The sequence below is a fragment of the Hipposideros armiger genome, unplaced genomic scaffold (genome assembly GCF_001890085.2).
Source record: "Hipposideros armiger isolate ML-2016 unplaced genomic scaffold, ASM189008v1 scaffold_518, whole genome shotgun sequence".
In the NCBI taxonomy this organism is placed as follows: domain Eukaryota; kingdom Metazoa; phylum Chordata; class Mammalia; order Chiroptera; family Hipposideridae; genus Hipposideros; species Hipposideros armiger.
Genome location: NW_017731868.1, coordinates 360,309 through 385,920, shown reverse-complemented (window position 1 = coordinate 385,920; position 25,612 = coordinate 360,309). Strand labels below are relative to the sequence as shown.

General features: G+C 38.5%; 1 protein-coding gene across 6 annotated transcripts in view; it reads right to left on the bottom strand.

Annotated features, from left to right (window-relative positions):
* The window catches only part of PHF8 (PHD finger protein 8), a 137,531-nt gene that overhangs the window by 4,646 nt on the left and 107,273 nt on the right, over window positions 1-25,612 (bottom strand). For all 6 annotated transcript variants that reach the window (XM_019668151.1, XM_019668152.1, XM_019668155.1 and 3 more), the window contains 2 exons: window positions 21,771-21,866; window positions 5,429-5,538 (listed from right to left, as the gene is read on the bottom strand). In XM_019668151.1, coding sequence (XP_019523696.1) covers window positions 5,429-5,538; window positions 21,771-21,866 — 206 coding nt within the window. The remainder of the gene's footprint in view (window positions 1-5,428; window positions 5,539-21,770; window positions 21,867-25,612) is intronic.

Sequence of the window (25,612 nt, the reverse complement as noted above, 5' to 3'; positions counted from 1 at the left end):
TTTCTTTTAATAGAGCACTTGACAATCCTTCAGGTCACCAGTCTTAAAACCTCAATCTGGGATGAAGGGAAGAATACGGAATAATGTCGCTCCTCCCAATATCTTGGATTTCATTCATCCATTGCTCTGTGGATTTCCTATCCACTGGGTAGTGGGTACCTGTGTAGTGGGCATCTGGAACCCTGAGGACCTGGAAAGGTGATGCTGAGAGCATGTGAACGATGCTACACAGACACACAGACCAACTCAGTGATTACATTTCTTTGCTTTCTCTTGGCAACACAGGTCTACTACTCACTCCTGCCTTCGGAAGATCTGACAGGCTGCGGCTACAATAGGAATTTGTGGGGGACAAGAATAATAATATTAGTAATACATGCCAGGTACTGTTCTATAATTTAACTCATTTAATATTCATAAGAAGTATTAGAAGTAAGAATCATAATCCCATTTTTAGGAGAAGAAATCATGGCATCAAGAGATTAAGTCATTTTCCCAATGCTACAGGACTAGTAAGTGGCAAACCTGGGATTCAGACCCAAACCATCTGACTTCAGAATCTCTTTTCTCAACCACGATGCTATTCCACCCATACCAAGAACTGCATTTCTGCCCCCATTTCCCTCATCTGAATCCAGAAATCTGATTATACCTTGATCACATAGCCTAAATTTGCTACCTTTAGTGGCCTATTTACTTCTCATATAATTCACCCAGATTCCCCCACAGAAGACCAAACTGTCTTATGAGAAGGCCACTTTCACTTTGACAACTCCTTTGCTCAAAAAGCCTAGCAAGTCTGCACCCAAGTTCAAACTCCCTGGCCTAACACTCATGGTCTTCCACAGTTTGACCACTTACATGTAGCCTTCCCATAATGATAATGATGAAAAGCGAACATGTCTATAGTATATATACTCTGTGGCAAGTGCTGTTCTCAGAACTTTTACATACATTACCTCATCTAATCCTCCAAATCTATAAAGAAACTGAGGCTCAGACAAATTAAGTAATTTTCTCAGTGTGGTACAGTGAGGATTCAAACTCAGGCAGGCTGGCTCCAGAATCCATTTTTTAACCTCTATTTATCTTACCATATTCCTCACCATGAAACCTCCAATCCAGAAAGATCTGCTCATTTATTCATTCATTCATTCATTTACTCATCCAACACTGACAGAACATATGCTTAGCATAGTGGGGATACCAAGTTAAATTAGATATAGCCCCATCCCTGAGGCACTTACAGTTTAATGAGGGCCATAGAAAAGTACACTTATGATTGTAAGTACCATGAGAGAATGCTATGGAAGCACAGAACGATACTGAAATAAATTGGTGGTAGGTGGTGTGAAGGGGAGTTAGGTAAGGCATCTGAGAGTGGGACATGATTCTCAATGGGCAGAGGAAACAGCCTGTGCAAAGGCACAGGGATGTGAGACAATCTGATACACTGAGTGAATTATGAGTACCACAGTGCAATAGTACAGCTGGTATAAAGGGTGTGCATGAGGGGCTGGCAGGTACAGCTGGTATAAAGGGTGTGCATGAGGGGCTGGCAGGAGGTCCGGGAGGAGTGGTGGCCAGAGACCAAATCAAGAAGGACTCTGTGCTGTATAAAGGAGTTCTCTTATCCTGAAATGCTTCCCTGTCCCTTATAAAAGCTAAAAGCATCATCTGCAAAACCCCTCCCCAATTTCAAAACCTCTTCATTAAGGTCATTCCTGATTAACTCAAAGAGAAGTGAGCTCCTTAGAAGGCTGAGAGTAGTTTTCAAACCTTTAATTAATTTTTCTTTATTTAAAGCAGAACCCCATTGTTGTTGTTGTCATCTTCCAAATTACATTTTACATGGCACTAAGATATACATAACAGAGAGAAGTTCTGATCGAAGAAGGGCTGCCTGACAAAACCCAAACAAGCAGCATCTGGCTTCAGTGCACCCCATACCTCTTGCTGAGCAGCCCCAAACCCAGCATTGGTGGCAGCTAGTCTCAGTTCATGGCTTGGCCTTTCCCAAGCACCTCCAAGCCCAGCACAGGTGGCAGCCATCTGCAGAATGCTTTGTGGCTCATACCAGCTGACTCCAGACTGGGCACAAGCTGTGGTTTAACTTGGCCTGTAGCAAGGTGCCTCCCAGGAGGCCCCAGGGCTGGCACCACCAATGGCTGGCTTTGGACCCAGCCAGAGAACCACCCAGCTGCCTCCCTGAGTGACACACCCAAAGGAACAGACTAGGCATGCAACAGAGCCCCACTAAAGTGAATCCTACTCCATAGGGTCAGCCCCTGCAAAAAAACTCGACTGTAATCAAGGTCAGTCCTCACAACTAACCAGCCCAAGGGTCAATCCCTCCTACTGATGTGCAAACAGAAACCAAAGCACAAACAACAGGGAGGCACACACAACACACACAAGGGACACAACTGGAGCGCCTGGCTCAGGTGGCAAGGGAGACTGTGCCACTGGGCTCCACAGGACACCTACTATATAAAGCCACTCTACTAAGACCAGGAGACATAGCAGCCTTACCTAATACATAGAAACAAACACAGGGAGGCAGCCAAAATGGGGAGACAAAGAAACATGTCCCAAATGAAAGAGCAGAACAAAGCTCCAAAAAAACAACTAAACAAAATGAAGACAAGTAATCTACCAGATGCTGAGTTCAAAACACTGGTTATAAGGATGCTGAATGATCTCAGGGAGAACTTCAACAAAGAGATAGAAAACATAAAAAATGGAGATAAAAAACATAAAATAGAACGAGTCAGAAACAAAGAATACAATAACTGAAATAAAGAATATATCAGAGGGAATCAACAGTAGATTAGATGAAGCAGAGGATCAAATCAGCGACTCAGAAGTTAAGGTAACAGAAAACACCCTACCAGAACAGCAAAAAGAAAAAAGAATCCAAAAAAAATGAAGATAGTTTAAGGGGCATCTGGGACAACATCAAGCATAAGAACATACGCATCATAGGGGTACCAAAAGGAGAAGAGAGAGGGCAAGAAATTGAAAATCATTTTGAAGAAATAATGACAGAAAACTTCCCTAACCTGATGAAGGAAGTAGACATACAAGTCTAGGAAGTGTAGAGTCCCAAACAAGATCAACCCAAAGAGGCCAACACCAAGACACATCATAATTAAAATTCCAATGGTTAAAGATAAAGAGAGAATCTTAAAAGCAGCAAGAGAAAAGCAGTTAATTACCTACAAGGCAGCTCCCATAAGATCGTCAGCTGATTTCTCAACAGAAACTTCATAGGCAGAAGCGATTGGCAGGAAATATTCAAAGTGATGAAAAAGAAGTACCTACAACCAAGATTACTCTACCCAGCAAAGTTATCATTTAGAATTGAAGGACAGATAAAAGCTTCCCAACACCAAACTAGTATTACAAGAAATGTTAGAGGGATTTCTTTAAGAAGAAAAAAAAAGATAAAAAATACGAATAATAAAGTGGCCATAACTACACATCTATAAACAATTACTTTAAACATAAATAGATTAAATTCTCCAATCAAAAGAACTAAGGTGTCTGGATGGAAAGGAAAACAAGATCCTTACATATGCTGCCTACAAGAGACTCTGTTAAGATTAAAAGACACACATAGACTGAACATAAAGGGATGGAAAAAGATATTTCATGAAAATGGAAACAAAAACAAAAAAGCTGGAGTAGCAATACTTATACCCAACAAAATAGACTTTAAAAAAGGCTATAACAAGAGACAAAGAAGGGCCCAGTAATCCCATTTCTGAGTATTTATCCAAAGAAACCCAAAACACTACTTCGAAGAGAAATTTGTATCCATATGTTCATTGCAGCATTATTTACAATAGCCAAGGTATGGAGGCAACCTGGGTGTCCATCAATGAATGAATGGATAAAGAGGATGTGGTACATATATACAATGGAATATTACCCAGCCATAGAAACGAATGAAATCTTGCCATCTGCAACAACATGGATGGAACTAGAAGGTATTGTGCTAAGTGGAGAAAGTCAGACAGAGGAAGACAAATGCCATATGATTTCACTTATATGTGGAATCTAAAGAACAAAACAAACAAAACAGAAACAAACTCATACATACAGAGAACATTTTGATGGTTGCTAGCTGGGAGCAGGAATGGAGGTTGGGTGAAAAAGGGGTAGGAATTAAGAAGTACAAATTGATAGTTAAAAAATAGTTATGGGGATGTAAAGTACAGCATAATGAAGATAGTCAATAATATTGTAATAAGTATGCATGGTGTTAGGAGGGTAGATTTATTGGGGTGATCGCTTCGCAAGTTACATAAATATCTAATAACTATGTGGTACACCTGAAACTAATATACTATTGTATGCCAACTGTAATTGAAAAATAAAACAATTATTTAAAAAAAAATAGAAGGGCTGCCTGGCCTGCAGGCTCCCAACTTCAGAGAGCCATAGAACACCGTATTAAAGACACCATTTTATTAATTTTTTAAATAGAATATAATTACTGAATTATATAAATAGTTAACTATTCATTTTATTTAAATAACAAGTAACATAAAAATTAGAAGAAATGAGTTGAATCTTGTCTCCTCCATTTACTGGCTGTATTATCCTGGACTAGTCACTTAAAGAGAGCCTCATTTTCTTCACCTGTAAAATGATGAAAATATCACCTATTCAACAGGGGTATTGGACAGATTATATGAGACATTGTACATGGAAGCACCTAACATAAAACAGACACTCAATAAATGCTCTAAGTTATGGGATGCGGCATGAGGAGCTAAGGGGATGTTGATAAGGAGAGAATCAGAAGATTCCACTCCAACTGCCCCCAGGGTTGCTGAACATAGCATACATATTAAAGAACTCTGTAAACTCTAACATGCTAAAAAGTCAACTTGATTCTAGTGAAGTGACCTTTTAGGACAAAACCTAGTGGGTAAACTTTTCTTGGGAAGCAGGGGGTGAAGAACAAGGCGATAGTATTTGGTGTAGAGGACAAGAAAATCCTCTCCCCAAAAAAGCAAATTCCGATACTGGTGGGTAGCTGAGAACTTGAGTATACTCAATTGAGTCACCTCCTTGGGGCTTTATCTAAAGGCTAATGCTATTACCTAAGGACAGACCTGGTCCTTCCCATCTGAAAGGATATCACACATCCAGAAAAGCAAGGGCTTTCCTCTGGCCCTCTATTTTCTTTCACCCTAAATCATGTCAACTGCGTTACCTGCGGAAGTAGCTTTTGTCTTTGAGTTGGGATCTGAAGGATATAGAAGGGACTAGGATGCTGTCAAGTATAAAGATCAAAGGTTACCGACTCCCCCAATGAAACAACAGTGGGATCCTATCAACCTGAAGGTCTGAGCTTTTAGGCTCTAAGTCAAACTAGGTTCAGTAGCAGGGCCATTGTCTGGGTGTCAACACCTACCTGCTGGGCCAACTTCGCAGCTGCTGCAGCCAAACCTGTCTCAATAGAAGCTACCCGGGTCCCCTCACGCACAGGACGGTCCTGCTTTGGCAGAGTTGGGGTCACACGGGCTGCAGAGAAAACAAGATAAAGACATTTATCAGAATGGCAACCATATTCCCTACCTCTAAGCCCCCCAAAGATGACCTCAATTAGTCTTCCTGCTTCTGGTTTCAACAAAGATTTTGCTTCCTGTCAGGTAAGAAGCTGGTTCACAAATGACTAAAGTACACAAAGCACACACTTATTAAAGGATAAAAGTTAACCTCCCTGAATTGGCATTTAAGGTTGTCCATATTCTGCTCCTGGCCTACCTACCTCACCAACCTTATTTCCACACCCATATTCTCAGCTTCTCTAGACAAAATGGCTTCCTTAGTATACCTTCAGAATATGTACAGCTCATCTTCTCTCCCTGTGCCTTCATCCTCACCATCCACACTGTGTGGTGCACTCTCTTCTCTTTTTCCACCTCTTCGAAACCTGCCCATCCTTCAAAGGTAAGCTGAAATCAACCTTCTATGCAAACCTCTAGGACCTCTCTGGCTCACATCGATTTCTCCCTCCCCTGAACTTATAATATGTAGAAGTCACTTAATACATAGCACATACCATCTTGTCTCATTCCCAAATGTTTATGTGTGTTATTTTGTCTACCAGCCTTGCTATGAGCTCCTGAAGACCATCTTGTATAATCCTTTTATAATGCCTTAACGATCTTGAATCAAAAAATAGTTACTCTTTCCACATTTTACATAGGAAGTATATTTCGGTATAAACAAATGTCCCCAGATGATGAGGGAAAGCTCTTCTTTACAGAAGAGTGACAGCTAATAAATGTAGAAGCAATGACAGAATTAGAAAATCACAGGTTTGCAAGCCCTAATGGAACAACTGGTTCTAGGGCATTGGATAGTCACACAGTACCAAAGTATTACCTCATAGATTACTTGTAAGTCTGAAGAAGAAAAAACCAACTTGACAAGGGTGAGATCAAGAAATCACTCCCTTAACTAAGTATTAATTTTATTGTCACTAATAGTGAGATAGAAAAACTTCATGCATCTCCTGATGTAATACAATTGGAAATTCACAGCATGATCTGGGAAGCAGTTTTGCAAAAGATCTAAAATCAAGTAAGCAGTTCATATTACTTCCAGTTTTTAAGAAACACAGAGATAAAAGAACAAGTTAAATGACACCATGAGAAAACAATCAGACATTCTACAAGATAACTGGCCTGGTTTCATTAAAAAGACAATTTCACAAGGAAACAAACAAATCTAAAAGTTGTGATGTGCTACAGGACAATTATACCCATTTTCTTTTGTGGTTTTTTTTCACAACATAAAACAAAATGGAGGTTGAGGGCTGCTCTAGATTAAGAGAGACTTAAAAGGCATGACAGTCAAATGCCATGTGGACATTGTTTAGATCCTGGCTTAAACAAATCCACTGTAAAAAAATACTTTTTAACTAGAAAATTGAGGAAATTTGATTATGGGCTTAGTACTAGATAACATCGAGAAATTATCAAATTATTATTAATTTTGTTATGTATGATAACAGGATTGTGGTAATGTGAGAAAATGTCCCTAATTTTTAGAGATGTATGCTGAAGTACATAGAAGGTGGGAATGACACAGTATCTGGGATTTGCTTTAAAACATACACAATTTTGAAAATAAGAAGCTACAGATGAATCAAATATGGCAAAATCCTGATAACTATTGATTCTCAGTGATGGGAGTATGATAATTCATTGTACTAGTCTATTTTTAATTAAAAAATCAATGTCACAGAAAAAAAGAAGGTGATGGTGGTACTGAACTAGATTTAAAGATTACTTGGTTGGTTAGCTATTATTATTACAAAGGAGACTTTCTGTATAAAGGTGTGCAGATTCTAGAACAGGCAATTCAGGAGGTTGAAGTCTTTTCTTTAAAGGTGGTATTTTATTTAAAAATGATCTGAAGCAAATCTAGCAAAAATGTTAATGCACAATTTTCGGTTATGGATTTATAAATATATCTTATATTGTTCTCTATAGTTTTGTAAGTGTGGTGGTTGAAAAACAAGTGCCCAAATTCTATTGATAGGTGGGGTCTATGTTCCCTCCTGTTGAATCTGTACAGGCTCATGTGTAGCCTATAGAATGTGCCAAAAGTGACACTGCATGACTTCTGAGGCTAGGTCAGAAAAGGCAATTTCAGTATCCACATTGTTTACTGGAACACTCACACTTAGAGCCCTTAGCAGCCATGTAAGAAGCTCGATTGCCTTGAGGCCACCGAACAGTGAGGAAGCTAGTCACATGGAGAGGACACATGTTGGCACTCTGCTTGGCATTTCTAGTATCTGAGTCCTCCCAGCCCAGGCACCAGAGATGTGAGTTAATGAGAGTTCAGATGATTCAAACTCAGCCATCAAGTGACCTCTAGCCTTCAAAATTTCCCAGCTGGAGCCCTAGACAGCATGGAATAGAGACAAGTTGTCCTCACTGTGCCCTTTCCAAATTCCTGACCTATACAATACATGGGAAAGTTGATGTTTCAAGCTGAAGAAAAAAAAACCATTTTGATTGGACCTAGATTTTGGGGGGTGAAATAAAATAAATTATGGAGGGACAGTTGAGAAAATTTGATTATGGACATGGTATTAGAAGATCTTAGGGAATTATTAACTGTTAAATATAACAAAGGTAGTGTGGTTACATAGAAGGTGTCCTTATTCTTAGGACTTCCTGAAGTATTAAGGGGTAAAATATCATGTTATGATAGCTGCACATTACTCTGAAGTGGCTCGGCAAAAACTATAGACCGACAGATATAGATAAATGGATGAAGCAAATACAGCAAAATATTACAACTTCAGGATCTAGGTATTGAGAATATTGAGTGTTTGTGTACTATACTTCTACATATATGTATGTTTGAAAATTGTAATAATAAAATGTTTTACATAATCAATGAGACTAACAGATTATAATAGCCAAATAAAATGTACAATCCTTGACTATATCCTGGTTTGAATGAACAAATTATAAAAGATATTTTTGGTACAATTTGGGGAAATTTAAATAAGGATTTGACATTAAATAATACAGGAAATAAATGTTACTTTACTTAGGTGTCATAATAAATGGTACTATGGTTATGGAAGAAAATGTTATTTTCATAGAGATGCATACTGAACTATTTAGTTTGTCATGATGGGTGGCATCAGAATAAATGACAAAGTTAAGGACCTCCAAAAACTCACTCCTGAATTAAAACAATGAAAAAACTGGCAAAAATTGTCTGAATAAACTTTTTCAGTACTCTGGAAATTAACCAAAGACCTACAGCAACCTGGAGAGCATGTATTTAAGAAAAACTGCTAAATCTCAGTAAGAGCAGTGAGGTTTATGGAATTTTAACTTGCCCTAGACCAATACAGGTCTCCTCAGCTCAGCAGTATCCTTGAAAAATAACAGCCCACATTCTCAGTAACTAGGGAACAGAATGGAGCTGGAGCTTTCTTTCAAAATCTAGTGCTAAAAAGCTTCTCTCTAGGGGGCATTTATCAAAAATATTTAAAGGCAAGTGCTTTAATGTCACAGCTGCTTAAGGTGATGGATAACAGTGGCAAACAATAGACTAACCCAAAAGCTTAAAAGGAAAAGCTGAAGAATGAGGTATCCACTGGGGATTAGAAAAGCTCCCACATATTCATGAGAATCCAGAAGGCCATAAGCATGCACAGGGTCTATGTGCGTGGTCAGGAAAGATTGAGAAAACCCTAGAACTCACCTCTGGCTGACACCAAGGCTTTGGCAAAGCAGGAAGTAAAGCCTAAGGCAGAGTTGTAAATTGCCTGCCTGAGTGCTGAAGGCATGTCCAAACATGTACATAGAGCCCCGTCAAACACTGTGAGCTTTACTGGTTTCAGGCATTTAAGAAAATCACTGTCCAATCATTAGCTGACCACTAAACTAACTGAGACTTCAGTGGCTACAAATAAAAAGAATACATACTTTAATGATTTTTCTGAACTAATTATAAACAAACAAATAAAAACTAGTAGCAACAAAACAAACCCTGGGGAACAGAGTGGGGTGTACCTGATTTCCAGAGTTGCCACATTATTTAAAATGTTCAGTTTTCAACAAAAAATTACAAGGTATGCAAAGAAATAAAAAGGTGTAGTAGCCATACATAGGAAAGAAGTAATCAATAAACACTGTACCTGACTCCCTAAACAAACTTGAACTTACTAGAAAAGGACTTTAACTAGCTATTTTAAACATGTTCAAAGAGCTAAAGGGGACCATGTATAAAGAACTAAAGGATACTACAAACAATTATATGTCAACAAATTGGACAATCTGGAAGAAATGGATATTTTCCTAGAAACATACAATCTTCCAAGACTAAATCAAGAAAAAACAGAAAATCTGAACAGACTGATTACTACTAATGAAATCATATCAGTAATCAAAAACTTCCCAACAGGGTCAGCCAAGTGGCGCGTTGGTTAAGAGCTGGCTTTGGGACGCCAGCTCTGAGCAGCAGGGCCCCGGTTCGGATCCCACATGAGGGCCAGTGACACTGCCCTCTACAGCTAAGATGGTGAAAAACAGCTCGACCTGGAGCTGGGCTGCCGTGAGTCGCCAGCAACGGTGTAGGCTGCAGGCCCTGCTGCAGTGGGTTGCCATAAGCTACCGTGAGTGGCCAGCAGCCAGCGTGAGCAGCCAGCAGCTGGTGTGAGCTGCCAGGAGCCTTCGTGAGTGACCGTCCAGAGGCCGGCTACTGATCTGCCTCAGCTGGGAAGAGCATAATGATCACAATACAAACATGGGCTAGTGAAGCGATGTCCTCCACAACTTTACTGAAAAACAAAAGGACAGCAACTTGTCTGTTCCCCTTCCCCAATTCCCCAGCGCTGTTCCCCTCCCCCAATTCCCCAATTTAAAAAAACCAACAAATAAAAAAAAACTTCCCAACAAACAAAACTCTTGAACCAGACTGCTTCACAGGTGAATTTTACCAAACATTCAGAGAAGAATTAAGAGCTATATTTCTCAAACTATTCCAAAAAGTTCAAGGAGAGAAGGCTCCCAAGCTCATTTTACGAGGCCATCATTAATTACCCTGATTCCAAAACCAGATGAAGACATTACAAAAAAGAAAATTATAGACCAATATCCCTGATGAACACAGATGCAAAAATCCTCAACATAGTATTAGCAAGCTGAATTCAGCAATACATTAAAAAGATCATATACCATGAGCAAGCAGGATCTAATCCTAGGATGCAAGGTTGGTTCAATATACACAAATCAATTAACGTGATATACTACATAAACAAAATGAAGGACAAAAATCATATGACCATATCAACAGATGCAAAAAAAATCATTGGATAAAATTCAGCATCTATTTATGATAAAAACTTTCAGCAAAGTGGGACCATACCTCATTAAAGGCAATTTATGACAAACCCACAGCTAACATCATACTCAATGGAGAAGAGCTAACAGCATTTTAGAATGTCCACTTTCACCACTTTTATGCAACATAGTATTGGAAGTCCTAGCCACAACAATTAGATAAGAAAAAGAAATAAAAGGCCTCCGAATTGGAAAGGATGAAATAAATCTGTCATTATTTGCAGGTGACATGATACTATAAAGAATCCTAAAGATTCCACCAAAAAGTCTATTAGAACTGATAAATGAATTCACTAATGTAGCAGAAAATAAAATTAATATTCAGAAATCAATTGTATTTTTATACACCAATAATGAACTATCAGAAAGAGAAGTTAAGAAAACAATCTCATTTACAGTTGCATCAAAAAATACCCAGGAATAAATTTAAACAAGGAGGTAAAAGACCTGTATTTGGAAAATTATAAGATATTGAAGAAGACACAAATAAATAGAAGCATAGGGGCGGCCAGTTAGCTCAGCTGGTTAGAGCGCAGTGCTCATAACACTAAGGTTGCCGGTTCGAGCCCCACATGGGCCATTGAGTTGCATTCTCCACAACTAGACTGAAACAACTACTTGACTTGGAGCTGATGGGTCCTGGAAAAACGCCCTCCACAACTAGATTGAGAAACAACTACTTGACTTGGAGCTGATGGTCCTGGAAAAACACACCGTTTCCCAATTTAAAAAATGTTTAATAAATGCATATAATGTGCTCTTGGATACAAAGAAATAACATTGTTGAAATGTCACACTACCCAAAGCAATCTATAGATTCAACGCAATCATTATCAAAATACCAATGGTATTTTTCACAGAACAAGCAGAAAATAATCCTAAAATTTATATGGAACCAAAAAAGACCCCAAATAACCATAGCAATCTTGAGAAAGAAAAAAAGTTGGAGGTATCACAATACCTGATATCAAACTATACTACAAGGCTATAGTAATCAAAATAGCATGATACTGGCATAAAAGCAGACACATAGCTCAATGGAACAGAACAGAGAGCCCAGAAATAAATCCACATTAATATGGTCATTTAATCTAGGTAAAAAAAGGGAAGACTATACAATGGGGTAAAGGCAGTCTATTCAATAAATGGTGTTGGGAAAACTGGACTGATACACACAGAAACATGAAACTAGTCCACCTTCTTACACCATATACGAGAACAAATTCAAAATGGATGAAAGACTTAAATGTAAGACCTGAAACCATAAAACTCCTAGAAGAAAGCATAGGCAGTAAACTCTCTGACACTGCTCTTAGTAATATTTTTTTCTGCTATATCTCCTCGGGGAAGGAAAATAATAGAAAAAAATAAACAAATGGGACTACACCAAACTAAAAATTTTTTGCACAACAAAAAAAATCATCAACAGAACAAAAAGACAACTTACTGAATGGGAGAAGATATTCGCCAATGATACATCTGATGGCTTAATATCCAAAATATATAAAGAACTCATACAACTTAACACCAAAAAATACAAACAATCCAATTAAAAAATAGGCACAGGAGCTGAATAGACATTTCTCCCAAGAGGACATACAGATGGCCAATAGACATGAAAAGATGCTCAACGTCACTAACCATCAGAGAAAAACCATAATGAGATATTACCTCACACCTGTCGGGACGGCTGTCATCAATAAATCAATAAACAACAAGTGTTGGTGAGGATGTGGAGAAAAGGGAACCCTCGGGCACTGTTGGTGGGATTGTAAACTGGTGAAGCCACTATGGAAAACAGTATGGAGGTTCTTCAAGAAATTAAAAGTAGAACTACCGTATGACCTAGCAATTCCACTCCTGGATATATATCTGAAGAAATCCAAAACCCAAATTCAAAAAGATATATGCACCCCTACATTCACTGCAGCCAAGATATGGAATCAATCTAAGTGCTCATCAATAGACGATTGGATAAAGAAGATGTGGTACATACATACAATGGAATATTACTCAGCCATAAAAAATGAAATCTTACCATTTGTGACAACATGGATGAACCTAGAGGGTTTTATGCTAAGTAAAATAAGCCAGGCAGAGAAAGACAAAAACCATATGATCTCTCTTATATGTAGAATCTAAAGAACAAAATAAGTGAACAAACAAGACAGAAACAGACTCAAATACAGAGATCAAACTGATGGTTGCCAGATGGGAGGGGGGGTTAGCGGACTGGATGGAAAATATGAAGGGATTAAGAAGTACAAATTGGTAGTTACAAAATAGTCATGGGGATATGAAGTACAACATAGGGAATATAGTCAGTAATATTGTAATAACTATGTATAGTGCCAGGTGGGGGAAACAGTTCATAAATTATATATTCGGTTGTCGGAAAAGTCATGACGTATTTTTTCTATGTTTTTCGTTGCAAAAATGCACCATGACTTTTTCAACAACAACCCAATAAATGTCTAACCACTACGTTGTACACCAGAAACTAATATAAAATAATACTGAATGTTAATTGTAATTGAAAAAATAAATAAAATAAAAAGAACTAAAGAAACAGTGTGAGACTGTTTCATCAAAAAGTGAATACCAATAGACAGAAATTACAAAAAGGAACCAAACATCAATAGATATTTTAGAGTTGAAAAGTAAAATTTAGTAAAGGTTTTCAACAGCAGATTTGAGCAGGCAGAAGGAAGAATTAGTGAACTTACATATAGGTTAACTGAGATTATCCAGTTTGATGAGCAGAAAGAAAAAAAATGAGGAAAATGAGGAGAGGCAAAAGCACCTGAGAGATGCCATCAAATTTACAAACATATGCATATTGTATTCCCGAAAGGAGAGCATTAAAGGGGCAGAAAGACTATTTGAAGAAATAATTGCTGAAACTTTTCCAAATTTGATGAAAAATGTGAATCTATATATATCCAAGAAGCTCAACAACTCCAAGTAGGATAAACTGAAAAAGATGACACATCATAACCAAAACTAAAGACAAAGACCAGATCTTGAAATCAGCAAAATTGAAGTGGCTCAACACAGAAGAGATTCTCAATAAGATTTATAGCTTATTTATCATCAGAAACCATGGATGATAAAAGGCAGTGGATTACATATTCAAAGTGCTGAAAGAAAAACACTGTCAACCAAGAATTCTAAAGCCAATAAAATGACTTCATTACTAATAGTCCAGACCTATAAGAAATGGTAAAAGGAGCTCTTCAGGTTAAAACAAAAGGACACTATAGAGTAAATCAAATCCACATGAATAATGAACACTAGTAAAGGTAACTACATAGGTAAATATAAAAGAAAGGATAATCATTTTTGTTGTATCTCACTTTTTTCTTCTAATTAAAAAAGCTGCATAAACAATAATTATAACTATGTTCATGGGTACACAATGCATAAAGATGTAATTTGTGACAGTAATAGCATAAAGAAGAAAGGGAATGGAACTATATAGGAGCAAAGTTTTTGTACACTGTTGAAATTAAATTGATATTAATCTGAATTAAAATGGTGTAAATTAAGATATTAATGTTAATCCCCAGGACAATCACTAAGAAAATAACTCAAATGTATACAGAAAAGAATTAAAATGGGACACTAGAAAATAGCTAGAAACTAGAAAATAAACACAAAAGAAGGCAGTAATGGAAGAATTGAGGAATACAATAGAAATAAGGCACAGAGAAAACAAACAGAAAAAATGAACAATGTAAACTATACTTTGTCAGTTATTACCTGAAGTATAAATGGATCAAATACCCCAATTTAGTTTGTAGAATAAATAAAAGCCCATAATCCTACTGTATGTTGTTTACACATTTTATATTAAAGACACAAAAAGATTGAAAATAAAAGGATGGAAAAGACACACCATGAAGATATTACCCAAATGAGAAACTGAATAGCTATACTAATACCAGAGACGAAATAGACTTTAAGACAAAAATTGTTATTAGAGACATAGTAGGGACATTTTATAATGATAAAAGGGTGGATTCATCAAGAAGATATAACAGTAATAAAAATACATGTACCTAACAACAGAGCCCCAAAATACATGAAGCAAAAGCTGACTGAATTTAATGAAGAAACAAATAATTCAACAGCAATTGGAAACTTCAATGCCCCACTATCAATAATGGATAGGACAATTAGACAGAAGAACAGCAAGAAAATATAGATTTTATGTCTCAAACGTCACTAAAAATGCCTTGAAAAAAAGCATGTGCTTTTTTTATACAGCAAAATGTTCATTAAATCTGGGTGATAAATACGTGGGTGTTCATGGTACTAACCTCTAATTTTGTGTACATTTGAAAAGTTTTACAACAAAATATTTGAAATACAAAAAAAAGAAAAGTATTTACTGATTATTTTTGGTTTTGTAACCACATTAACTTGATCATTGTAGCACTGTAGTATATTTAAATATCTTATAAGGCTAATTTATTTTCATTTACTTTTTCTATTCTAACACTCTTTAAAATAATCATACCTGTTTACTCTTTTAATTTTAAAATGAGTTTCCAACAAAATTCCATTAGGATTTTCATTTGGGATAGTGTTGAACATATACATTTAATTAATGACCCTTTACAATACTCTGTTTTTGTAACCAGGCACATAGAACACTTCTATTTATTCATGTTCATGACCTCTTTTAGGTTCGTTGGTAAAGTTTTAAAGTTTTCTTCATGTAGGTTGCACATATAATCTTAAGATTATTCTTGGGTACTTTACACAATTGTTGTTATTATCAATAGAATCTTGTTTCCTCTGTGTGTTAGGGTTATTACTGATATATAACAATACTTGATTGTTAGATATCTCGTTTATACTTGATTTTTAGATAACTGGAATTCAATTTATTGAATTCTTATGTTAGTTTTAACAGTTTTTCAGTTGGTTCTCTTACATTTTCTAATGATATAATCATATCATTTCTTTCATTTGTCAAATACTTATTAAATATCTTACATGTGCCAGGCACCATGCAAGGTGCTAAAAATACAATGAAGGACAAAAATAAACAGGATTCCCACCCTTAAGAAGCCTTACATCATGATAATTTGGTCTCTTAATGTCTAATAGTAACAGTTGTTATTTCTGCTTTATTCCTAATTTTGCTGTCTAGAACTTTTAGAACAATACTAAATGACAGTAGTGATAATGGGCATATTTATCTTATTCCTTTTTTAATGGGAATACCTTTAATAGAACGCCTCTATCTTTTTTGGGTTAAGAGTCCACATCGAAAATGTGATAAAAGTTATTAGCTTTGTACCTACAGAAATATACATGCATATATGCATATGTTTAAATAAAAAATATAGAGGGTTAATTATCTGCTTTCTGGATAAGAAAACAATAGATAAGATCACTTTTTCATAGAAATATTCAGATTTTTTATGTGGAATGAGGAAAAAGTACCATAAACAAATTACACACATATATGAAGGATGACTATTTCTTTACTATATAAAAAGGGGAATTTGGAAAGCTTGAAGACCTGCATGGATAAATGGGCAAAGGTAAGAAATAAACTGTACAGAGAAGAAATTCTAATGCTAATACAAACATATAAGAAATGTTTAATCAGGGGCCGGCCGAGTGGCGCATTGGTTAAGAACTGGCTTGGGATGCCTGAGGGCCCCGGTTCGGATCCCACATATGGGGGCCAGTGGCGCTGCCCTCTACAGCTAAGATGCCGGAGAACAGCTCGACCTGGAGCTGGGCTGCCGTGGGTCGCCGGCGACGGCGTAGGCTGCAGTCCCCTGCTGCAGTGGGCTGCCATGGGCTACCATGTGTAGCTGGCAGCCAGCGTGAGCAGCCAGCAGCCGCAGTGAGTGGCCGTCCAGAAGCCGGCGACTGATCTGCCTCGCCGGGGAAGAGCGCAATGATGGTGCCAACTTGGGCCAGTGAAGCAGCGTCCTCCACAACTAGACTGAAGAACAAAACGACAGCAACTTGTCTGTTCCCCTTCCCCCGATTTCCCCAGCACTGTTCCCCTCCCCCAATTCCCCAATAAAAAAAATCTAAAAAAAAAATGTTTAATCAAAGAAATGAAAATTAAATTAATAAGATACCGTTGTTGTTTGCTTGTGAATTACCAAAGATCAAAAAAATATCATGTGCCAACAGGTAGCAGGATGGCTCAGCTAAAAAAAATACAAAAATTAAAAAAATTTTTAAAATATCATGGTGGAGACTGCTTGTTCTCAACCCAGTATTATTTTACCTTCCTTGCTTACTAACAAAAAACATGACTTTGTGAGACAGCAATGTACCTAGCTAAAAACTACATTTCCTGGCTTCTCTGGCAGATAATCTTGGCCATGTGACACAGTTTCAGCCAAAGATGATATTAAAAAATGAAATGTAAAACCCCTTGTGTGTGTGTGTGTGGTGCTCAGAAGGCCTTTTCCTTTCTCTTTTTGCTCTTCCTCTTCTTCCTGACTGGAACTCAGAGCCCTCTGCTGTAGGTAAAGCAGCCATCTTGTAACCGTGAGAGGATAAGCACTCACTAACGATGCGTGAGAGGTTCTTGTTACTCAGAGGCAAACACTATTCCTAACTGATATGCTCAATGCCTGTGAGGATTCATAAACAAGTACTGTCACACATAGCTGGTGAGAGTGTAAACTAGTACAACCTTTCTGAAAAGCAATTTGGCAATACGTATAAAGAAATTTTAGTGCCGGCTGAGTGGCTCAGTTGGTTAAGAGCTTGCTCAAGAGTGCAAGCTCTGGACCGGCCGAGTGGAGTGTTGGTTAAGAGCTGGCTTGGGACACCAGCTCTGAGTAGCAGGGCCCTGGTTTGAATCCCACATGAGGGCCAGTGACACTGCCCTCTACAGCTAAGTTGGTGAACAACAGCTCTACTTGGAGCGGGGCTGCCATGAGTCGCCAGCGACAGCGTAGGCTGCAGCCCTTGCTGCAGTGGGCTGCCATAAGCTACCGTGTGTGGCCAGCAGCTGACGTGAGCTGCCAAGAGCTGCCATGATCAGCCGTCCAAAGGCTGGTGACCGATCTGAATGACCCGGGAAGAGCGCAATGATAAAACCAACATGGGCCAGTGAAGCGACTACTTCCACAACTAGACTGAAGAAAAAAAGGACAGCAACTTGTCTGTTCCCCTTCCCCCCAATTCACCAGTGCTGTTCCCTTCCCCCACAATTCCCCAATTAAAAAAAAAAGAGTGCAAGCTCTGAGCCACAGGGTCACCAGTTCGATTCCCACATGGGCCAGTGAGCTGCGCTCAAGCTGAGCTGCCGCTGAACTGCCAACAGGTGGCAGGATGGCTCAGCTGGTGAGAGCACATGCTCCTAACAAGAAAACTGCCTGTTCAATGGTGGGCTATACCCACCCGCAACTAAGACTGAACTCGGCATCTTGAGCTGAAATACCGCCTGGTGACTCAGGGGATAGAGCACGCACTCTTTAACAAAGAGACTGCTGGTTCAACTCCCACATGGAATGGTGGCTACGCCCACCTGCAACTAATTGAACACAGCACCTTGAACTGAGCGGCACGACTGGACTTGGAACTGAGCTTGCTGCGCCCTCCACAACTCAAACTGAAGGACAACAACTTGACTTCCCCTTCCCCAATTCCCCAACACTGTTCCCCTCCTTTAATTCCCCAATAAAATCTTAAAAAAATAAAAAGAAACAGATGAAAAAGTTAGTAATGTATATATTAAAAAAGAGCTTTTAAAATGTTCATATTAACAAATTGTATTGGCAAGGGTGTAGGGAAACAGGCATTCTCACGTATTGCTTGTGTGAGTGTAAACAATCTCTAAGATGTAATTGTTAATTGAGAAAAGTAAAGCACATAACAGTGTGTAAAGTATGCATCCCATTGAGTAAAAAAAAAGAGTGGGAAAGAAAATATATACATGTATTTACTTGTATATACATAAGCTACCCTGAAAGAATAAACATGAAACTAATAACAGTGGCTGACTCCAGGTGGAGAATTGGAAGGCTTTGGAACAGGGGTTGGAGGAAGACTTTTCACTGTATACCCATATATAAAGGCATATACTTTCATATACTTTGGCCCTTCTAGAGTTTTATGGGGACCTATCCAAAGTAAATAATCAGAGATATAAACACGTACATAAAAAGATGTTCATCCCAAATGTTATCTATCACTAAGTGTAAAAACTTGGGACTAGGTTAAATACCTCACATCAAAAGAGAAGTTAGGTGAAATAGGTATATCAATGGAATGGAATATTTTCTAACCACTAAAATATTATTCATAAACAATGGCATAGGGATATGCTTATGATATATTAACTTAAAAGGCCAGATGTGGGCCGGCTGAGTGGCTCAGTTGGTTAAGAATGTGAGCTCTGAGTAACAGGGTGGCCGGTTCAATTCCCACCTGGGCCAGTGAGCTGCGCCTGAGCTTAGCTGGTGCTGAGCTGGTGAGAGCGCATGCTCTTAGCAGCAAGGTTACTGGTTCAACACCCATATGGGATGGTGGGCTGCGCCTACCCACAACTAAGACTGAACACAGCACCTTGAGCTGAGCAGCCGTGAGCTGCCGACGGGCGGCCAGATGGCTCAGTGTGCAACAAGGTTGCCGGTTCGACTCTCACATGGGATGGTGGTCTGTGCCCCGTCCTCCCCTGGCAACTATGGGGTTGTCGGAAAAGTCATGATGTATTTTTTCTATGTTTTTTTGTTGCAAAAATACAACATGACTTTTCCGAAAACCCAATAGATTGAAGGCGGCAACTGGACATGGAGCTGAGCTGCGCCCTCCACAACTAAGACTGAAGGGCAACAACTTGACTTGGAGCTGATGAGTCCTGGAAAAACACAATGTTCACCTTCCCCAATTCCCCAACACTGTTCCCCTCCCCAATACCCCAATAAAAAAAATCTTTAAAAAAAAAAGAGAGAGCCAAAGAGAAGCGAACTTTTAAAAAAATAAAAAATAAATTAAATAAATAAATAAAAGGCCAAATATATTTACTGGTTTTCAACTTTTACAGTCAACTTCTACTCAATGTAGATAATCACAAGACAGTGTAAATGTTAACAACCTTGACAATATAAATGAAAAAGCGTGGTTCATAAAAGGTTTGAGGAAGAAAGAAAAAAATAGCAGTACTAATGTCCATATCTTAGAAAGTGGGTAATCAAGAGCTATTGACAGAAGTTAATGGAAGGAGAAACAGAAGTTAATAAATCAAGAAATGGTGTTACAAATCCTATTATATTTTTTGGAGGTAACTACCAGAAAAATTAAAACTGAGGTTGCCTCTCTGGCATGACATTGTATAGGTGGAAAAAGCAGAGGCAGATCATTGCATTTCATCCTAAACTCCTCTGTACTATTTGATTTGCTACCAAATATACACATATATTTTGAATAAAGGCCAAAACAATTTTTAAGTAGGATATATGATTGTATACATAATGCAATTTCAACCATTAAAAGAAAAATGCACAAGAAAAAAAATACTATAAGGAAACATGCAAACACATTAACAGGGGTTATCTCTGGGTGGCAGAATCATGGGTGGTTTCTTCTTTATACTTTCCTTTACTTTTCTGTATTTTCCCAATTTTTCATTATGCTAATAAGCCAGAAACTATAGGAAAAAATAAAATCAGAAAATAGGTCTGAAGAAAAAAAAATGAAAACATTTGCTGATTGACTCACTAAGAGAATACTTTCCAAGACAGCCCTACCACCCTACTCTCCCAACCCCAAACACCAGAAAAGCCAAATAAGGCTGGGTCGGGATATCAGGTCCTTTATTTCCTGGGGAAACACAGGTATTGAGATGCCAGCACCCTCTGTAGTGGACTGCTGCGGTAATGGCTCTCAATTAGCTCACATTTCCTTGTATGCATAGGAGGATTTTGTAGCTCCCCGTCAGGAGATGGAATCTATTTCTCCATGCCTGGAATTGGGGCTTGGCCATGTCTTTGGCCAATGGAACAATGGAAAACATGACACAAGCAGAGGCTTGAAAAGTGCTTACACATGGGGCTTGTCCTTTCTTGCTGCTGGATACCCTTCCGCTTGCTACCTTGAAAAAGCTTGGGCTGGCCTCCTGGTGGATAAAAGACCACATGGAAAGAGGCCCCAGCCAACCAAAATTATGTCCCAAACACCTGAGGGAGATCTTTTCAGACCATCCAGACCCAGCCAAGCTGGTCCAGACTGGAACAGCAACTCAGTCAACATAGAGAACTGTGAGAAATCATCAACTCTTATTCTACGCCACTAAGTTTTAGGTAACTGGATAAGCAGCAAAAGTTAACAAACACACCCTCCAATGTGAAAACCACCAAGCCAATGAGATGAATAAAATTATTTTATTATCCTCTAAATTACGTGTTCAACTCAATGATCATTCTTTCTTCCTTTCTCAGAGATGGCCTCTCAGCCAGTACAGGTGACAGTCTAAGGAGTCTTGGGCCTTGTAGAGCTCAACAGTCAGCAGAATTTCCCTCCTTTGATATTAACATTCCCAAAGGGCTAGGATGATGGTAGCAGAATGTCCTCAGAAGCTTTACACTGCTTGCTAGAATCTGTTCAAGGTCTCCCTCTTTTCATCTCTAGCCATATAATATCAGAAGCTACATACTCCATTACCTCTGGCTTTGCTGAACTGAGTACATAAACTCTGTGTCTCACTGATCATTATCACTCTAGCACCTAATACCTGGAACACAGCATACACTCAACAAATGTTTGCTGAATAAACAAATGAGTGACTGAATCATATCTTCCTATATTAAATATCCAACCTACCCCCAGCCTATTTTCCCCACAAACACCACCACAGAGTTTAAGGACAGAATACTGAATCACCTTTAGGACTCCATGGAGCATCATCTGAATTCTTCTTTTTCTTGGGTCGAGATTTCAAAGCAGGGTCATCATCATCAGACTCCAGAGAAGGGTAAACTGCAGAGAGAAAAGCAAGGTCAACTAAGATCTCATCCAGAAGAAGGAAGACAGAATGATACCCACCTCAGCTCCTCCCACTCCCCTACAAATGGACCCTTTTACTTAACTCATACTCAATTGCAGGAGTCCCTGAATGTGCCACATACTTTTCATGCTTTTCTACCTTTGCACCCTTGCTACAAATGTCCTTCTCCGAGCATCACCTAATTCTGGTTCACTCAACCAGCATCCTTTTAGTGAGTAACTTCATGAGTTACTTTGCTGACCCTGCAAAATTCAGCTCCAGATTCACTTCCTAAAGAAGTCTTCCTCATTCTTGTAATCTGATTCAGATGCCTCCTCAACTCCCCATAATATCCTCTGCATACCTCTACTGGAGTTAGTTGTTATATAATACTTAAGAGATGATTAGTAAATCTGTCACCCCTAATTTACCAGAAGAGCAGAAATATGTATTGTTTGATTTCAAATTAAGGGAGCCTAACATAATGCAGAGTAGGTACTCAGTGTTTGCTGAATTAATGGAAAATAACGGTACACTCATCATTCACAAAAAGGTAACAAAAATACTACCTGGGCTGAATTAGGAACAGAATTACTGGAACTGAATGTTCTGAATCACAAAACACACATATACAAGTATCTCATATGAGGTGTGATTGAAAAATATGGTGAATGTTTAAATTTTAAAAAATTTATTACAGTAAAAAACACATTGCCATTAATCCCTCTCAAAATACTCCCCCTTGCTTCAAACACACTTATCCCATCATTCTTGCCATTTTCTGAAGCAGTTCTGGAAGCCCTCTTTCATGAGTGTCTTTACTTCATCACCTATCATGACAATGCTCCATGTCACACATTGTTTCCGGTATGGTAATTTCTGTCAAATAAAAGCATTATGGTGTGTCCTCATCAACCTTATTCACTGGATCTGGCACCATGTGACTTCTGGCTCTTCCCCAAAGTGAAAATGACCATGAAAGGTAAATGTTTTGAGTTGATTCAGGACATCGAGGCAGCCACGACAACGCAATGAAAGACACTCACGAAAGAGGACTTCCAGAACTACTTCAAAAGTGGCAAGAACAATGGATAAGTATGTTCAAAGTGAGGGGGGTATTCTGAGGGGGATTAACGGCAATGTGTCTTTTACTGTAATACATTTTTTAATGTAAATATTCACCGTATTTTCGATCATATCTCGTACTATACAAATACACACAAACATCCAGTTTTATCACACTCTCCTTATAATCCACATGCAACACCTATAGGATTTAATGGAAAGATGGTCTAGAAAGGTCCTACTGATGAGGGCAAACTCTGCTGCTGCTGTTAAACCTAAAAGAGAAGCAAAATGAGACTGAAATCTTCCTCCTAATAACCAGTTTCAAGTTTCTCTGGAATTCTAAAAGTGAAAACAAAAAAAGAATAAGAAAAACAAATGAAGACACAAAACTCATAGACACAGACAATAGTTTAGTGGTTACCAGAGGGTAAGGGGGGAAGGGGGTGGTAGATAAGGGTAAAGGGGATCAAATATATGGTGATGGAAGGAGAACTGACTGTGGGTGGTGAACACACAATGTGATATATAGATGATACATTACATAATTGTACAACTTAAATCTATTCGGTTGCTAGAAAAGTCATGACGTATTTTTTTCTGTTTTTCGTTGCAAAAAATGCATCATGACTTTTCCAACAACCCAATATGTAACTTTGCTAACAATTGTCACCCCAATAAACCTTAATTTTAAAAAAATTTCTCTAGAATTCTACTTCCTCAGAGGAATCCAAACTCCCATGTCTTAGGCCGGCCAAGGGGCGTGCTGGTAAGAGCTGGCCTGGGACGCCAGAGGGCCCCGGTTCGGATCCAACATATGCGGGCCAGTTACACTGTCCTCTACAGCTAAGATGCTGAACAACAGCTCGACCTGGAGCTGGGCTGCCATGAGTTGCTGATGACAGCGTGGGCTGCAGTCCCTGCTGCAGTGGGTTGCCATGGGCTACCGTGTGTGGCCAGCAGCCAGCGTAAGCGGCCAGCAGCTGCAGTGAGCGGCCGTCCAGAAGCCAGCGACTGATCTGCCTCACCCGGGAAGAGTGCAATGATGGTGCCAACTTGGGCCAGTGAAGCGACATCCTCCACAACTAGACTGAAGAACAAAGGGACAGCAACTTGTCTGTTCCCCTTCCCCCAATTCCTCAGGGCTGTTCCCATTCCCCAATTCCCCAATAAAATGAAAAACAAAAAACAAACAAACAAAAAAAACCTCCCATGTCCTACAAGAAGCACCTCTTTGTAGGAAAATTAGTCCATTTTTCAGGCCTTCCTCCTGGAGGAAAGAGGTAAAAGCCCTGCCTCCTGACTTATTAAATAATTTTTTAAAGAGGGGTCACTGATTGTCCCTAGACAGAAATGACTACTGGTAACAGAGTTGTTTGAGAAAGGTCCCATTTCCACTAGCCCCATTGGATGTCAATGTTATTTTGTTGGGTCTGAAAGGTTCTTCCACTTCAGGGAAAGAAGTGTGATATGGTAGAAAGACCTTGAATCTTAGGATCAGACAATTACTTTGAAATCCTGAAGTAGCCTAATAGAACTTCTCTAAGTCTCACTATCTTGATCCATAAAATTGAAATAATAGATACCACCTGCCTTGCAAAGTTGTGAGGATTGAGGGATAATATGTGTAAAGTAACGTGCAAAAGGAATTCCATTCTAAGGTTTATGTCTTTTTCAAGAGGGGAAAAGATGTAGATAATAATTAACTCTAGACATCTAAAAAAAATACATGTTGAAATATGCATATTAAAAATATAAGGGTGGAAAGAGTGATGGCCGCCAAAATGGTGGAGTGGGGAGCACCAAGAATCTGTCTCTCCACCGAAGCAACCATTAAGTTGGCAAAAACTGTAAGAATCAACTTTTCTAGGACTTTGGAATCCAATTAAAAACTTACAACAAAGGGGATGCTTAATAATAAAAAGGCTGCTTAATTTAGTTATTTAAGGAAATCTCTGTCAGGAAATATCAAGGAATATACTCTTTGCAAACAATCATTTGCAAAGTCACTAAATAAATAGATAACTGTAACTCACAATAAACAACAACAGCAAACTCTGGGAAGGAAGAAAACTATGACTTCTAGATATACCACATTATACTATTCAAAATGTCCAGATTTCAGCAAAAAATTACTAGGCATGAAAAGAAACAGAAAATTCTTATTTACAGGAAAAAAAGAAATTGGTAAAACTGTCCATGAGGCACACTGATTGAACTTACTATACAAAGACTATAAATCAGCTGTCTTAAATATGATCAAATAGAACCATGTCTCAACAGAAAATAGAACATCAATTTTCTATCAAAAACCAGGAAATATAAAAAGGAACTAAAAAGAAATTTTGGAGCAGAAAAGTACAATGGCATGAATAAAAAATTCACTAGAGGGGTTCAAAACAGATTTTGAGCAGGCAGAAGAATCAATGAAGGGAAGAAAGTTCAACTGAAATTATGCAGTCAGATGAACAGAAAGAAAACAGTAAAGAAAAATGAAAGGGACAAAGGGACCTGTGGGACACTACCAAGCTTACAAACATATTCATATGGGAGTTCCAGAAGGGGAAGAGAGAGAGAGGCAAAAAGACTATATGAATATACAATGGTCAAAAACTTTCCAGGGCCGTCCGAGTGGCGCAATGGTTAAGAACTGGCTTGGGATGCCAGAGGGCCC